This window comes from Equus asinus, chromosome 17, assembly GCF_041296235.1.
Source record: "Equus asinus isolate D_3611 breed Donkey chromosome 17, EquAss-T2T_v2, whole genome shotgun sequence".
Lineage (NCBI taxonomy): Eukaryota > Metazoa > Chordata > Mammalia > Perissodactyla > Equidae > Equus > Equus asinus.
Genome location: NC_091806.1, coordinates 1,712,200 through 1,730,031, shown reverse-complemented (window position 1 = coordinate 1,730,031; position 17,832 = coordinate 1,712,200). Strand labels below are relative to the sequence as shown.

The window sequence follows — 17,832 nt, the reverse complement described above, 5'->3', positions numbered from 1 at the left end:
TCTAATAAACATCTCAAACGTTACCACATCTAAACCTGAATCTAATTTTTGATTTCCCTTTCTCCCTCCTTCCCCCTCAAACGCACCTGTTCCTCATCTCAGCTATTCCAGTCTTCCAGCTCAGGCGCAGTGGGGCACGTGGCTTCGACTCTCACTCACCACTCTGGATGTTGCTGACATTTGGTGACCCCTTTCTTGAGTTAAAGCTCAACTTACATTTAAAAGATTTGTTTTATAATGTTATATCCAGTGGTGAGGAGAAGCTTCACCCCATCTACTTAGATGGTCAATATTGACTACAAGTCCTCAGCACTGACTTTTTAAATGTGAACAGGCAAATGGGCCTACTTAAATTGCCTATAGTTAGCTCTTGATACCAGAATGCTCTTAGGGTCTGTTCCACTCAGTGTGATGCTACTAATATGGCTCAAGAAAGTACACAGAAACCACTTCCTATTAAATAACCATGAGTGTGGGTGTGTCTTGGCTTCAGGATAAGGACCCTCACAGACTGACAAACTGCAGACTGGAATTCAGGATCCTTCCTATAACGTATCTTATCTCATATCCACTATGCCCTTAATGCAGCCAGAACTACCTGCTGTTGCCAAAATATATGTCATGACACCTCACTTCTCAGATTTTGCCCATACTGTTTACATTACCTGGAATGCCCTTCATTCTCATTGTTTTTTTTAAAGCCCATTTATTCTACAAGGACCAGCTCCAGGAGCACCTCATCTGCAAAGCCTTCTCCGATCCCTGTCATATTTGCTGCTTTGGGCTTCCTCTCTCTTCTGCCAGTATATTTGCTAATCGACTACTTACAGTGGTACCAGGTCTGTTCCAATTACTATGCTAGTCATAACAGGGAAAGGAGACGTAGCAAAACTCAGACGTATTCCCCAGGAAGGAATAGAATTAAGTAATGCTTCCAGTCACACGTTATATCTAGCACACGAAGGACCAGCCATAGTCACCTGGATAGACTCAATGCACCATATCTCTTAACCTCCATATTGGCCCAATCCATAATCCCAAGCTCCTACTGTGAGGCCCATTCTGTAACCTGTCCTGTCACCTTTCCTAGCACCCCTGTCTCCCTCAAAGAACTGGGGCCTTCTCCCAAACTCCCAAGTTCTTTGGCTCAAGTTCTGAAGTAAATACTTGGTAGCCCTCTTCCTGATCCCCATACTTGTCGTCACTGGCAAAAGTGATGCCATGAATGGCTCCACCTCCTGGAATCACAACATAACCCTGTCAGACTCTGAATTCTTGCCCAATGCCTAAACTCTCTCAATGTTATTTTATAAGCACTAGACTAGACCTCTCAGTACCAACGTTTGCCCGGATGACATCTGCGCCCACTGAAACACACGTGACACCCGAGAAGTCCCTGCCACAGCCAGTCTCTGGAATCAGACAAGGTCTCCCAGGCCATGTCCTTCATTCTCAACTCGCTCTTCTCTCCTCTCTGTCCATTTTTTAACACTTGGCTCACCATTTCTCAAGCAGCATAATAATGGCTGTGGGGAACTCATCTGGTCACTACAATTTCTCTGTACATCTGTCTGACAATCCCTAATGGGGACTGGAGGCTTATCCTCCTCCCTCCACAAAAGTTTAACATGTTACAAACTGAGTGGAGCATAGGGAAAGTCGGTTACACAGAGCGCTAAAAGAAGCTGTCCTGAAGGCAGCCCACTCCAGAGGGAGGGAGGCCACTCCACCGCCACATGCAGCAATGACTCCAGTGAGAAAAAAGGAAAAGAAAGCAGCAGCCAGAAAAACAAAAGGTCTTCCCCAATTTCTTTCACGTTAACTGTTCCTCTGTCCTGCGCTGTGAGCACGGCAGCACACTCAATCTGCCTGGCCGTCAGAGTCTTAGCCTTATTTTCTAAGCACCGTATTGAGTACTTAAATCCGGCCAAACGGTTGCTATACACAGTAGACTAACACAGCTTTCTAGGTAGTATTGTAGCAAACATCTTCTTGGTAACAGCAACATTCTCATTCATCTGGAGGTTATAAAAGGGTGAGGAAAGAGTAGTTTCTCACTCCAAATTATATCTCAAAGGTTATTTATTGATTGTACAACTTTCAAAAATATATATTATTATAAAAATTTCAAAAATATACAAAAGTAGTACAGAAAGTTTAATGAAGCCACATGTACCTTTCACCCAACTTATACAATTGTCAATGGATTCCTGAATAGTCTTGTTTCATCTCTATCCTGCCCCATCCTTTTATTCTCCACCAGTTATTGTGAAGTTAATTCCAGACAGACTATCATTTCATGTATAATGATTTCAACTCATATCTCTTAAAGATAAGATTTTTAAAAAATATAACCACAGTATCATTAAACCTCTAAAATGATTAATTCCTTAATATTATTAAATATACCATTTTCGAATGTCCCCAAACGTTTTGTCAAAATACAGTTCAAACATGGGAACTGGTCTCTTAAATCCTTTTTTTTTTTTTTGAGGAAGATTGGCCCTGAGCTAACATCTGCTGCCAATCCTCCTCTTTTTGCTGAGGAAGACTGGCTCTGAGCCAACATCCGTGCCCACCTTCCTCTACTTTATATGTGTGACGCCTGCCACAGCATGGCTTGATGAGCGGTGTCATGTCTGCACCCGGGATCCCAACTGGCAAACCCCGGGCCGCCGAAGTGGAAGGTGTGCACTTAACCGCGGCGCCACCGGGCCGGCCCCTTAAATCTCTTTTAAGCTATACGTTCCCCTCCCTCCTTCCTTTTCCCACCCCCACCTGCCCCTTGAAATTTATTTGTTGAAGGAAACGGGCTGTAGAATTCCTCATAGTCTGAATTTTGTTCATATACTCCTCATGGTGTCATTGAAGACATCCCTCTTTCCCTTGAATTTCCTGGAAAATAGTAGTGAGAGCTACAGGTTTGATCACATTCAGTTCAATTTTCTGGCAAGACAGCTCCATAGCTGGTGTTTGCATGTCTTAACATCAGGAAGCATGCAATATCTAGTTTTCTCTCTTTTTGTGTTATTAGCAGCCATTCATAATCACTGGCTATATCCCTTATTTCATTAGAGGATGCAAAATGGTTATACAGTAACATTGTATCATTCTTCCATCTTTTTTTTTTTTAAGATTTTATTTTTTCCTTTTTCTCCCCAAAGCCCTTCCGGTACATAGTTGTATATTCTTCGTTGTGGATCCTTCTAGTTGTGGCATGTGGGACACTGCCTCAGCGTGGTCTGATGAGCAGTGCCATGTCCGCGCCCAGGATTCGAACCAACGAAACACTGGGCCGCCTGCAGCGGAGAGCGCGAACTTAACCACTCGGCCACGGGGCCAGCCCCATCATTCTTCCATCTTTTAAGAGTTGGGACATGCTAATAATGAGAAACTTATTCTCATCAACTACTTGGTTATCCTGAGCTACAGTTAATATTGGAAAGGCAGGGGAAAAAGACTTGAATCTTTTAATTGATTACCAGTTTTCAAAATAAGTTAATTTACTAGCATCCTCCAATGCAAAACAATTATTAGGTTTTTTTTCCTTTATATTACTGTGAACTTTGGATTCAAATATATTTAATGTGTTTCTACACTGCAGTTGCTATCCTTATTGATCTTCAAATTGTCCCATCTTTGGCTCCCGAGTCCTTTAGGGTGCCTTTAGCAGTTCTGATAGCTTCTTTGCTTTCTAAATTAGCTTGGACAAGATGTTCTAAGCTCATCTTGTACCTACATTCCCTGCCCCAGACCTGGAAGTAGCTGTTTTCCAAGGAGCTTTAGCTTACTTTAGTGGGAGCTGGCACTCAGGACTACAGTCTGGTTGCTAAGGGTGCCCACTGCTACTAGGCTGGTCCTTTTTCTAGGCTCTGCCAGGGAGAAGAGCTTTAAATTTGCCGTCACAAGATTTTTCCTTGAATTGAGCTATCTTTTAACTGTTTCTCCTTTAAACCACACCAAAGTCTGGGTTCCCAATGATATCATCTTAATCACTCTATTTGCTTTATTCCATAAAATACATATAAAAGCCTTAGAATAACAATAGCAACACAATCACTACAATATGATTCCCTTAAACAGTTTAGGATTTTTTTTTTTTTTGGAGATTCTTTGGTCTTCAGTTATAATCTATTAAGGATAGACAGTCGGGTCTACTGAGATTTGAAATAATCCGTCTCTATATGGTTCTATCAGCAGCTCGATATATAATTAGGTTAATTAGGTTCATCTGTTTCATTTTGTTTCAACTTTTAGGGATCTTTTAAATTTTAATTTTGCTTTAAAATTATTTAAAATATGTATATGGTTCCAAAGTTAAAGAGGTGAAATAAGATATATTCAGAGAAGTCTAGTTTCTACTTTCTCCACCACACTGTTCGCTCCAGTAGTCAGTCGATAGGTAATCATTTTTTATTGTCAAATTTTTGTTTTACCTTTTCAATTTTTCAAATACTAGTACTCCCATCCCTTTCTTCAATGAATAGTACATACCATACCTGTCTCCACTCAGCTATTTTACCCTGACGATCACTCTACCGTAGTATAAAAAGATACTCTTCTCTTCATTTCTTTTTATATTGTGGATGTAGTATAAGTTATTCAATAAATCCTATACTCACCAACATTCGGGTTGCTTCCACCTTTTGCTATTACAAACACTACTGCACTAAACAGCCTCATGCATGTGTCTTTTCTTATTTTTGCCAGTGTGACGCTGAGATAGCATCCCTAGGAGTAGAGCTGCCTGGCCGAAGGGCAGATATAAACATCACTTTTCTAGATATTGACCAATCCTCTCCCCTAGAGCTCGTACAAATGCGCATTTCCTGCAGCAAGGTATGAGAGAGCCTGCTTCCCCCTTTCCTCCACGGCCTCACCAACAGAACAGCTTGTCAAACTTCTTAATTTCTGTCAATATGATCAGTAAGAAATGACACCTCAGTGTAGTATTGCTTTGCGTATTTCTTATTAGTAGAAAGATTAAGTATCTTTCCATATGTTTCAAGGAATTCAGAATTCTTTTTCTGTAAACCATCTTGCCTATTTTCTTATTGAGTTGACAGTTTTCTTATTCTCTATTTTTTAGGGTATTCACCCTTTGTGATAAAAATTGGAAATATCCTTCTCCAATTTGTCACTTGTTTTTTTACTTTGCTTATTCTGTTTTCAGCAATACTAGTTATTATTTGTATCATCAAATTTATCAATATTTCCCTTATTGCATCTGGATTTTGAGTTGTAGTTAGTGTGTTTATTCCACTTCCAAGTTCAGAGGAATTCACCAAATTTTTTCTTAGTACTTGTACGCTTTCATTTTTGTACACTATGTGTCTGATTCATTTGTAACTTTTCCTTGGCATAGTACAAAGAATAAACCTAATTATCATTTTCCTTCAGCATACGCTAAACACCCATGTGCAACTGCGTCTACTGCCTCATTTTCTATTCGGCTCTGAGAGGCTCTTTTTAAGCACCAAGACCACAGTTCTATTACGGGGACTTAATGATACGTTTCAGCACCTCGTAGGGCCACAGCCCTCCCCCACCGCTCTTCTTTTGAGAGTTTTCCTTATTATTCTTATTTCCTCTTTCCAATGAAATGCATAATCAACTTGCCTAGCCCAGGAAAAAACCATACACACGCACACACAGAATCATCATAAAGTTATAAACTAACTTAAGGGGATCAACAAATTCATGACATCGAAACTAAAAGCTAAGTATAAGGACTAAACCTTAGAAAAAAGCCTTAAACTATTTTACCATTCTCTGCTTGAAAAGACAGGTTGAACCCGGAAAATCTTTGCTACATTACCATGGGAAATTTATTTAAACAAACTGAGATTAACCAGCAAAGGAATCCAATTATTTCATATATATCATGTATTGTATAACATAACTCATTAGAAAAAAAGCCAAAATGATCCAAATAACACAAGGCATTAGTAATGTACTTGCTCACCTTCCTTTTTCAGCCATTTCACAATGTTCCCTTCCTCCATTGTAGGAGACAGTGACGGCATTAGTATCTTAATAGGATCAGCTGGAATTGAAAAAAGGAAAGATTAGCCACAAAAAAAAAATGCACTTTGCGCAGCATCAATGAAAAGTTCAAGTAAATTAATATCAAATTCAATTTGAAAAAGAAAATATTCGAAAGTCTAAAAGACTCCCAACTGATGAAGCTAAATGTCCAGTAAAGAGTATGGAAACATAAAACTCTCAACTTTTTAAAAATAAAACTCTTTTTTGGAGTACTTTCAACTCCTTTTTCACAGTTCCCCAGTCCTCTATGCATGTTTGCTGAGGAAGATTAGCTCTGAGCTAACATCTGTTGCCAATCTTCCTCTTTTCTTTTGCTTGAGGAAGATTAGTCCTGAGCTAACATCTGTGCCAATCTCCCTCTATTTTGTATGTGGGTCACCACCACAGTATGGCTGACAAGTGGTGTAGGTGTGTGCCCAGGATCTGAACCAGCGAACCTGGGCCACTAAAGCAGAGCTCACCAAACTTAATCACTAGGTCATGGGGCCAGGCCCCTCTATGCATATTTTTAAGCCAGGTGCTTACAAGATAAAAAATAAAATTTTGACTTATGTTTCATCTTCTTCTCCTTTCCCTTTTGTTGCTATAAAAAATATTTACAAGTAAAATGATGGAAAGAAAAGATAAATAAGAAAATAATAATTTTAAAAACCTAGGGTTCTGATAAGTCACAACAAAACAATCAAATCAGACTTCTTTTTAAATTGGTTGTGTTTTCATTTTCCTCTGATATTATACTATTCAAGAATCAAAGGTTCTTACTGGTTAAGTGTGAAAGGAAAGGTGTGTCTTGTCAAGCACGATTAACCTAAGCTGCTAATCTCAACTAGTGTTTAGTGTTCCACACCACAATTCACCGGGGATCCAAAAGGGCAGACTCAAACCAGGGCAGCCTCTCAATGAAACACAGCTCCTTCTTCCTTAGATACTAACAAAGGAGACACTCTCTGCATCTGGCCAGAGGGGCTTCCCAGTAGTCATGCACTGTCCAGGACCACACTCAGAGAGCACACAGCGGAGAGATTACAAATTTATATGAAGTTTATACTAATAAATAGTTAATAGCATGCTCCAGCTCTTAGCAGTACCCATGGTAACAAATTACACTCCCTGACATCTTCCTATTCTCTCCTCAGATTATTCAACTCTCTGACTCAGAAAAGCAAAACATCGTACCATATCTAACATAATTCAAATGTGGAAGAGGATAGAATGGGGCTTCTTTTTTTCCCCACGGACATTTTAGGGTTAAAGGGAACTGAATACTAATGTTAAATGAGGTTAAAGATTTCCTTTGGGAAACTGAACTAATCTTACCATAATTTCGAATGGAGAGTTCCTACGGCTTCACGGCACAGATCCAGCTCCAAAGCATCTGGAGGCAAGCTCTGTCCTCCCTCCACTTTTCACTCTCTCCTCTCTAAAGAACCGGCATAAGGACTCGAGCACACATACGTGCCGCAGCCTTTTCCTCACTTTTGTTTTAAGACCTGCCTGCCTACAGGGAACCCACATTTTCCTTTCAGCTCTCCTATGTGCCAGGCCTAAATGGACCTGCCTTTCAAAGGCAGACAGAAGCCCACTTCTCTCTGGTGCCGCCATCAGGGCCCACGGGTGTGAGGAAGCCATTCGGGTGTGCGTGTGTTTGCTTTGTACACACAAACTCTCCCCCTCCAACAAAAGCCCTGAGTCTAAATGTGGGGCTGTACTGCAAAGTCCAACTGTAGGCCACAGATCTAAGTCACATTTTCCAATCCAACAAAACCATCAGCCTTAAAACTGTTACTGTGATCTCCATCTGTGTGACTTTTTTGCCTCTGTCTCAATTGGCACCAAACTCGAGGAAGAACAGAAAAGTAGAATTATCATTCCTAATATCCCAACAATGAGAAAACCACAATCCATTGATTGAGGGATTTGAATTCTGCCTGCCTAACTCTACTACCCAGTACTACCTCTCATCATTAATTGATGATCCTTACAAATATGGATCATCAATTAATCACTGGTTATTTATAGCCTATTCACTCAGAAATTCAAACACAGCAAACCAGACATACCAAGCCCATGTGAGCATTCTTCATATGTCCAATCAAATATCCTAATAAACACTTTCCCTACCTTGTGCATAAAGAATTCCTGTATTAAGAAACCTCTTTTACTACTGACAATGAATATTTCAAACGTAGAAGACAACAGGTAACCGTTAAGTGCATTATATTTTGGAATTAAGGGAGGAAAAATAGCCACAAGGAGTTTCCCAACTCCTGTTTTATTATTAAAACACACAGCTATCTCAGAAGAGACTGGAGAATGGAGAACACAGCCATCGACTCCTGTATACCATGTCTCTCAATTTTCACCGCAACAGTTTCATTTAATTTCCAAACTACCTCTAGTTGAAACGCAAATTACCACAGCAATATAGCTTAAAATATCTTCACATATTTTCTTTAGTAAACTAAGTTCTTGTGGACTAAAACAGGCACCTTAAGACACTGAATAGGTAGAAAATAATGCAAACTGCTACGCACAACCTCAGGGCATTGCAGTCTATAAAACACTGGAGCACGAACTTCCGGAGTGAATCAGAACTAGGGAAGAGGGTTTAGGAATGCACGCACAGGCAAACTTACACTGGAACATCGTGATGCATCTCCAGCTGCAAACCTAGCAAGCCTACACTTGATGGCAAGCATTCCTCCAAAGTGCCAGAGCTCCACATGCCAGACACATTCGGAAATAACAAAAGGAGCTGTCTAACCCCTGCATTCCGCTGTGTCTATTATCTTTCTCATTTTTCGCATGGCTTGATGAAGAAAACATTCGCCTAAAGAATATACAGCCAGCCCAAGTCTCAGCATTTAATCTTTTTAAGGTCATTGTGACAAATGGGGTTTAAAAAAAAGCAAAGCAAACAAACAAACAAAAACTACCTTCTAATAGCACCCTGACAAGAGGCCAGCCTCTTCTTGAAAATCATAGCTTAAAAAAAGGCCCAATACAATGCTTCTCTCAAAAAGTTTCAACCTGGCATTATGAGATGAGATATTTCATAATCACATACACATTAAATTTATGCATCAAATACAGTTCCACTACAAAGAAGCAAAAGAAATGGACTGCAGTGGTTCTATGTCCAGACTCCAGTTTATGACAAACACTAAATCGATTCTCTCGAGACGAAGGCTCTCTCCAGTATTTTTACACCCTGCTTCTGGGCGCCATGGTGCAACCCACATTTACTTTACGAGTCTATCTCCTATTATCATCTCTCACCTATAAGACCTTCACATTTCCATTATTCCTGACATTAAGGACTATATTATAAAACTTTTGCCTTTATTAAGTATTATTTTCCAAATTACCACATCAAAAACCTCAAAAATTTTCATACTTTAAAAATAAAAAGAACATAATCATTCCTCATACAGCTACCCTTCACGGATGAATTGAAATTGCCTCTGAATAATGGCAATAAAACATAAAAATTCTGTAATAGATCACTGTCCTTACTCTGAAACGAAGGTGACAAAAACCAAAGAAAGACATTTTGGCTATCTCCATTATTCAGTACTCTCTCTTGATTGATTATACTGCCTTACCACAGAGAATAAAATGTGTAATGTATTTTCTGATTAATCTAACCAATCTATCTGCAGACTCTCATGCTAGAAAATCATTTCAAAATGTAAGCATTACTTTATTAGTAATGGGACGTATTTCATCCCAGTATACCCTCTTTCAACTGGAACATTATACACATCTTTTCCAAATGTACTTTTCCAGTGGGAAAGTAATTATACAATCATAATATTAGTTTTGAGTGACAAGGCTACACACAATTAGTATCTACCCTTTATGGCTGCTGCCAGTTCTATTCAGATACTAATGGCTTTTCTAGACTCCTTGGAATTTTAACCTATACCTAGGATTGTTTAATTTCACTAGAAATTCACTACAGCTTCCCTTTTCATTCTAGCAAGCAGTACCTTCTACCTTTCTCCTGTCGAATTGAGGAGGCCTTGAAATGTGCACCAATTATATCTCCTACTAATAACTGGGCACGACTACAGGTAAGAAGAAAGGAAATGTGGTTTTCTTCTCCACTGATTGCACAGGTTATTTCAGTTAGTACTCAAAAAAAGCACCCCAAATGTAGTTGGAATTTTACTCTTTTGTAGTCATTTTAGTATTCTATTCCTCTTTATCAAGCTAACAAATTATCTCTTGCAATTTATAAAATTGTAAATTTATAATTTTAAAAAGGGCTATAAAATCTACCTTTCTATAGGAGCTAAAAAGCATATTTAAAAATTTTTAAGATAACTACAGTAATGTACAATTCCAGTTTATACTTAAACATACTGACAAAGTAGAATCCCACACATCACTACAACTGTCAATCTTTTTTTGACTCAATAGAACGACACAATAAATATTTTTTGCTTAGTATATTGCTGCTTTGCTTTCCATATCGAGCACACAATCAATCACTGAGTTTTACAGCAGTTTCTCTAAGCAATTTCTGTATTTCTTCAAATTTCTTCTTCCAATCTTTCTATAGCATAATTCTCTCTTCAATTTCAAATATGGTACTCTAATCTAACTTCTTGTTTCCTAAAGTATGTCTTTTACCATAGGAGTAAAACATTCATACTTCAGCAAAATCAATTATATCAAAGCTTTAAATTATTGATCTACACATCAATTCTAAACGGTCTCTCCAGATTAAAGAAATTAACATAAGCAAACTCTTAAAATACGAATGCAGAACAAACTGTTTTGTAAATAATATATCTAAGCTCCATTACTCTGACTGAAGTAATCAAAGAAATTCAGCAATTTACATATGGTGCTTCTTGAGTGCCATTAATACAGCTATAATCTAAACACACAAAAATCATGAAATGAAGATAGACCAAAGGAAGAAGTAAATTACACAGTACTTTCTTAGTTTGGCTCCTGATTCCTAACATTAATTTGCTTTCTCTCTAATAGGGAGAGACACTCCTCATTTAATTACCTCTCTTTCCAATGCAAGAACTTGTTAAATAAAATTGACCTTTAAAATTTCCATTCAAATAAAACAATTCTGCCATCTGCAGGCTGGATGAAATAAAGCCAAATGAAATACAGGTAATCCAAAAATAACACCAGGGCACAGAATAATATTAACACTGCAGTTTTAAATAAAGGCAGCTAAAGGAATTTTTTTTTTTAAACGAGTGCTTGTCATGTGAATCTTTGTTTAAATAATTCTGGCGTGGTATTGGTGTAAGAATAGATTGAAAAGGTCAATGGATGACAACAGAAAAGGTATGCATAATAGTTTGTGTGAAAATAGCATTTACAGGTCTCGGCATGGTAATAAACCTACAAAACATGTCCCACAAACACTGTATGACATAATCCAATTTCTACCTGCTCAGCTTATACACAAAGACTGAAAGGGTATACTCCAAAATGACAATAGTGTCATTTCTTGTTGGTAATATTATTATAAGTGATTTTATTTCTTTTGTTTCTTATAATCTAACTTGTAATAATTTAATAATTTTCCCAATAAATTTATCAAATTTCACTCCCTCCCCAAAACTTCTCTAACACTAAGCAAAAAATGTGCTTTTGTTTTGATCACTTTTAGACATAAACCCACAAAGACAGGGAGAAAAGAAGGAAGAACAGTACACAGTTTTGGAAGCAGAAAAGAGATGAGTCATAACTGACTAAAGAGACTCTAGAGCTGAATCCTAAGCCAGAAGTGGGGAAAGCTGAGATGATCGGCCTGGTTGACACACAGAATCCCCCAGAGGCCCAGGAACTGGGGTACTGAGGCCCTTTGGAAACGGGGGGGGGGGGGCGGACCTGGGTGAACACTACTGGAGATGCAGTTAGACAGCTGGATCCCCTTCCTCAGTCCGGTGCAGGTAACACCCCACCTGATTCAACAGCAGACTGGAAGACCGGAGACCGTTTTCTTTGGAGAGGTAAAAGAGGGAACCCTTGGAATGGAGGTTCAACCTACACCCCTGGGGATACACAGACACGGCAAAAATAAGTTTCCTGAGAGATTATCTGATGTGACTGACAATACAGAATATTGTGCTGAGAAGCTATCAGGTGGCACGGGATGATTTAGCAATACGGAGAAAAAAAGAAAAAACTTAAAAGGTAGAAACTTCAGGAAAAGCAAAAAGAAAGGTAACAATAATAATAAGGGACAATATATGACAATCATAATAAGGGAAAATATGTGCATAATATTTGTTTACTGTAAAAGCTGAATACAGATTTAACCAGGAATTGCAAAATAACTACACTGGGCGAGTCGGGGAGGGAAAACACAGGGGATGACACTGATCAGAAGTCATCCAGATAGTGTGTAAACAGAAATAGGCAGTGAGCGAAGGCCAGAAGAAAGCTACGAGCAAAGCCTGCTGCTTCTAAGGAGCAAGAGCACTGGGGATGGGGGAGGAAGGCTCAGAGACCCCCTGCACTGGCATAGGCCTTTAGTGCTGTTTGACTATTTAAACTAGATGCATGCATTACTGTGTTAAAATAAACATTTTATTATTTACTAAAACGATTAATTTTTTTTTTAAACTTAACAAGCAGCAGCATACGATGGTGATTTAGAGAACCGACAACGGAGCCAAACTGCCCGGGTTCGAATCACAGATCCATCGCTGCCAAGCTGCCTAGTCCTTCTGTGTCTCAGCTGCTGCTTCTGTAAAATACAGAGTTTCGTAAGGATTAAATTAGCTAACACATGCAAAGTCATTACAATGGGGCCTGGTAAAGAGTAAGTCAGTCTCAAAACTGTTAGCTATTTATTACCGACTGGCAGCACAGAAATGCTTAAGAGGGCGGACTGTGGGGCATCCGGACAGTCGGCTCGATGTATCACAACATCCCACTTTATGATCCCTCAAGTGATGAGACGGGTTCACAGGTTCCCTTCACCTTCCCAAACCTGAAAGGTTCCTTTTTACTCTCTCCTTTACCTAATTCAGCCTTGTTCTCACAGCTCAAGTCCACTAACTCTTCATCTCTACGTCAGCGGTAGTGCACATCCGAGAGCCAAACTCTCACTAAAATCACTGGCCAACATTTCACCTTTGGTGGTACTGTCACAATGTTCACCACCAAGGCTGAACGGCACACCAGGCATTCAACCAACACCTACTGAGCGCCTGTCATCCTTGCCCTAGATGGATACGAGACCACCATCTTGACCTCAAAAGGGTATAGTTTAAATGGGAAGTCAAGCTAAATACACAAGTACCAGAGGGGAGTAGATAGAAGTGGGATGGGAACACCAAAGAGCTATGACAGCTGAGATTCCAGCTGATCAGAAAGAAAGAAAGAAGAAAATCTGTGCTAGTCCCACTTCATAATGATTAGAATAGCTGCTATCAAAAACCAGAAGACGAGTGTCAGCACGAGTGGAGAAACTGGAACCCTTGGGCACTGCTGGCGGGAAAGTAAAACGGTGCAGCCACTGTGGAAAACAACACGACAGTTCCTCAAAAAATTAAACACAGAATTACCATTTGATCAAGCAATCCCACTTCTGGATATACACCCAAAAGAAGTGAAAGCAGGAACTCGAACTGCTATTTGTACACCCGTGTTCATAGCAGCATTATTCACAACAGCCAAAAGGTGAAAACAACTCAAACGTCCACTGAGATGAAAGGGTAAACAAAATGTGGTATATACATATAATAAAATATGATTTGGCCTTAAAAAGGAACGAAATCCAGAACCTTCAACAACACAAATGAAACTTGAAGACATTATGCTAAATAAAATAAGCCAGGCACAAAAAGACGAATATTTTATAATTCCGCTTTTATGAGGTACCTACAATAGGCAAATTCACAGAGAGAGAAAGTAGAACAGTGGTTCCCAGGGACTGGGGAGGGGGATTGGAGAGTTATCGTTCAATGAGTATGGCGTTTCAGTTGGGGAAGATGCAAAGGTTCTGGAGATGGATGGTGACAGTTATAGAAAAATGTGAATGTTCTTAATGCCACAGAACTGTACACTCAAAATTAGTTAAAACGATAAATTTTATGTATATTTTACAATAAAAATCCTTTGAATTAAAAAAAAATCTGTGCTAGGCAAATAAAACAAGGTAAGGGGAACATCATATGCAAATAAAGAGGTAGGAATTATAGTTTAGTCTGACTGACGGGTAGAAGATAATGAAAATGGAAAGTGTGCCACATAAGTTAAAACAGTATGCTGGTACTATAGCTACTACAAGGTAATACACTTTAATACCGAGTTAATGGGTTTGATGTTATTTAAACAGCAATGGAAAGCCATGAAGAAATTTTTGAGCAAGTAAGAGAAATAACCACGATAAAAAATTGAACTTGTTTTCAGTTCCACATATATGGCCACATTCACAAGTCTGTAATTGACAAAAAACAAAACAAAACTGCACATGCTTTGAGATGGTCACAACTATAAAGCTAAAATAATGGGATTTTAAATACAAAGTGAAGATATCCATGAATGTGTCACCTGTTCTCATTTACTCAGATCATTAGACCTGAGAGACTGAAAAGGCACCTGGGGACCAGATCCTTTGAACATCTGGCCTTCATCCCAACAGTGGCAGAGAAATGGGAGGGTTTTAAGCTGGGAGTGGGCATTTCTGGAAGATAATTCCATGGCACAAGCATAGAGTGGAGAAGGAGAAAGACAAGAAGATCAGTTTGGTCATTCATTTGTTCATGTATTCAACAAATATTTATTCAATGTTCTTCTAGGAGCTGGAGATATCAAAAGTAAAGAAAGACAAAAACTCCTACTTTCATGGAGTTTACATTCTAAAGAGGGGAGACAGAAAATAAATAATACACCATGTCTGGTGGTGATATGGGCTAAGAAAAGAGGGGGAGGTAGGGGATCAGGCTGCAGGAGAGGAGCTGTTTTATCAGCTGATCAGAGGAGGCCTCCTCTGATACAGTGAGCAGAGCTGACTGGAGGAAGCCACGCAAACCCTACGGCAGGGCCTTCTAAACAGGGGAAAGAGCAACAGCGAAGAATGAGTAAAGTGTGCTTGCTAAGTCACAACACACCAAGGGAGCCAGTACGCCGCCGCCGCCGCAGCGAGGGAGGGAGGGAGCAGAGGCATGGTGAGAGTCGAGGTCAGAGAGGCAGAGGATTCCTATCACACTGGGCCTTGTAACCACAGCAGACTTCAGATTTTATTCTGAGTTTAAAGACAAGCTCATGGAGGGTTTTCAGCAGAGGAGCAGCATGGTCCGAGTTATAATTTAAAAGAAGCACTCTGAAAGTTGCATGGAGAACAGTCTGTACTGGGCCAAGGGTGGTGGGAGGGACGTGCACTGGGACACTCCTGCAATTATCTAGATTAAAGGTGGTGGTAGCTTGCACCAGCGTAGTTGGTAGCGGAAGAAGCAGTGAGGAGTGGTCAGATTACATTTAAAAGGTAGAGCCAACAACAATTCTTGATAGATTGGACGCGGCATACGAAAGTCTGGAGTCAAGGATGCCTCCAGTTAAGAGTCAAGTGAAAAGACAAAACTCAAAATTAGATGCCATAGATCCAAAATGAAAATCTTTCTTCCTATAAAAAGTGCCCAAAGAGCCTTATAAACTACATAGACTTGATTCCTATCCATCTATTCAAAGGTAGACAGAAAAATTCCACTGAAAATCAGGTCAGTTATAAAGATCTGTGCTTACTCTTGTGCAAGGCACCAGCCTAGGGACACAATCCAGGGATGCTACACTTGATCCTTCCACGTGTAGAAATTATACTTGCTCTCTTCCCTTCTTAGCATGAGAACTGCCATACAGACACACAATCCAGTACCCAACAGTATAAAGTGTATTGACTGATGGTGCGAGTGAGCTGGACGTGGGCAGTATCTCCCATTGCCCCTCCAGATCTTCTGTCAACCTGACCCCACACTTCTACAGACCTCCTTGTGCTCTGGCCTCCAGCTGGGTTCAGCCAATGGGCCGCACAAGCAGGAGACTGAAGGGAGAGAGAGAGGTCAGGGTATTTATTTCCTCAGCGTCTTCTCAGTGAAGACACCTGGAGCTGGCTGAATCTTTTACCAAGGGGCACAGCTTCATCAGAGGTCCTCCCACAGGCTCCCTCTTTTCCAGTTCTAGTAACTGCTTCCTTCCCACACCTCTTCAGGCCTCGGGGTAGTGACAGCACCTTGTTCTAAACAGTCCCTTAATACAGCACCACCTCTATACCCTGAATTCACAAAAATGGCCACTTTTAACCTCACCTCAAATTACTCATTTTTAGAGTGTCATCTGTTCCCTACTGGGATCCTATAGAAAGACTTAAGAGGGTGGCACTTAAGTAATAAGAAAGGCTTCAAACCATAAGGAAGGTCATTCCATTTGAAGGAATAATAATAGTAAAAGAAAGGAAAGTACAGATGTTTAGGGAAAGGTGAGTGGTCTGATGACCCTAAATGCACAACTAAATTAACCCAAACCCAGATCTGAATCAGGATTTCCAAACTACTGGCTTTGCTGTAGTCACTTATGTAAACAGGTCCACTAGTCATTTGCATCTAGTCAGGACCCCTACATTAAAACACATCCTTCTTATCCTCAGATATGGTAAATATCCTTGCAAAGTAGAACAACTATTTTATGTAGGAAATGATCAAAACGTTTACGGAAATAGGCTGGAGAGCAGGCAGGATTTGTAGATAAACTACAGGGAGACCTACGAGCTCCCTGGAATCACATACAAAATTGAGCACGCGTGCATTTTTCTGAAGAAGCGGTATAGCTTTCATCAGTTTTCAAACAGATTTGTGCCCTGCTAAAAACCAGTCCTAGTAGATTCCCAAGGAAGCTCTCCGGAATTATAACTTTGCCAACCTTAATTCTTCCCTAAAGCAGTTTCACGTAATAAAGTCCCTGATGGCCGACAGGTCATCCGTTGATGGAATCTGCCGATTCTTTCAGACACTTAGTATCCAACAGCACGTGCTAAGGAGGCTGGCTGGAATGGCTAGGCACTCCGGCTGTAGAACTATTTCCTCCGGGTGAAATAAACCAAACACTTTAGAAGAGGTCTCAGCTCACAATACTGGTCTTCTTGGTGCTAAACCTTAAAATTAAAATTCTACATGAATCCCAGTTTTCTTTGCAATCTTGGAACAAGGGCAAAAAGAAATCACCACTCCACTTAAGAGTCTAGCAAAAGAATGAAGACACGCATAATAGTTTGGGGATTTACACATTTTGTTATAAAAGGCATCTAAAGCTCAAGACAACAATAAGGAATTTAACAGCACATCATCTCAAACTCACAGATAGGAGGACATTAACATATCTCTAACTCTCTTACAGGGTCCTGCCACCCTTTGTACACAGTCTAGATTTTCAGTGTCTTAAATTATTCTAAAATGATGTGGTATCATGACTCACTGAAATACTATTTCACAATGTAGATATTACTGAAATGTCTCACTTCATTAAAAATAAAGCAGAGGTGTACAAAAGAACATACACATGGTGAACAAAACTTCCGCAAGCTGACAGTGTTCTGCTGACGTCTACAGCCAAGCTCTCACTTGACAGGGAGGTAGGCCGTGGTTAAGGACACAACCAGACACGGGCTGAAACCAGAGCTCTATCACAGAGAACAGCATCACTGCTGTGGGTGCTCAGTGACTTAATCACGTAAAGTGCTGAGAAGGGTGCATGGCACACAGCAAGCTCTCAATAAACACGACTTATTATTCCCAAACCCACTCC

The 17,832-nt window shown here is 39.9% G+C and overlaps 1 protein-coding gene across 2 annotated transcripts in view; it reads right to left on the bottom strand.

The window, feature by feature from the left end:
• Positions 1 to 17,832, bottom strand: part of PDHX (pyruvate dehydrogenase complex component X) — a 72,128-nt gene that overhangs the window by 48,841 nt on the left and 5,455 nt on the right. Inside the window, exons 1-2 of one of the 2 annotated variants that reach the window (XM_044750557.2) lie at positions 11,917 to 11,960; positions 5,966 to 6,046 (exon numbers count right to left, since the gene is read on the bottom strand). In XM_044750557.2, coding sequence (XP_044606492.2) covers positions 5,966 to 6,026 — 61 coding nt within the window. In that variant the 5' untranslated portion in view covers positions 6,027 to 6,046; positions 11,917 to 11,960. Of the gene's footprint in view, positions 1 to 5,965; positions 6,047 to 11,916; positions 11,961 to 17,832 lie in introns of those variants that run through there. The other variant, XM_014851053.3, reaches the window with a different exon arrangement.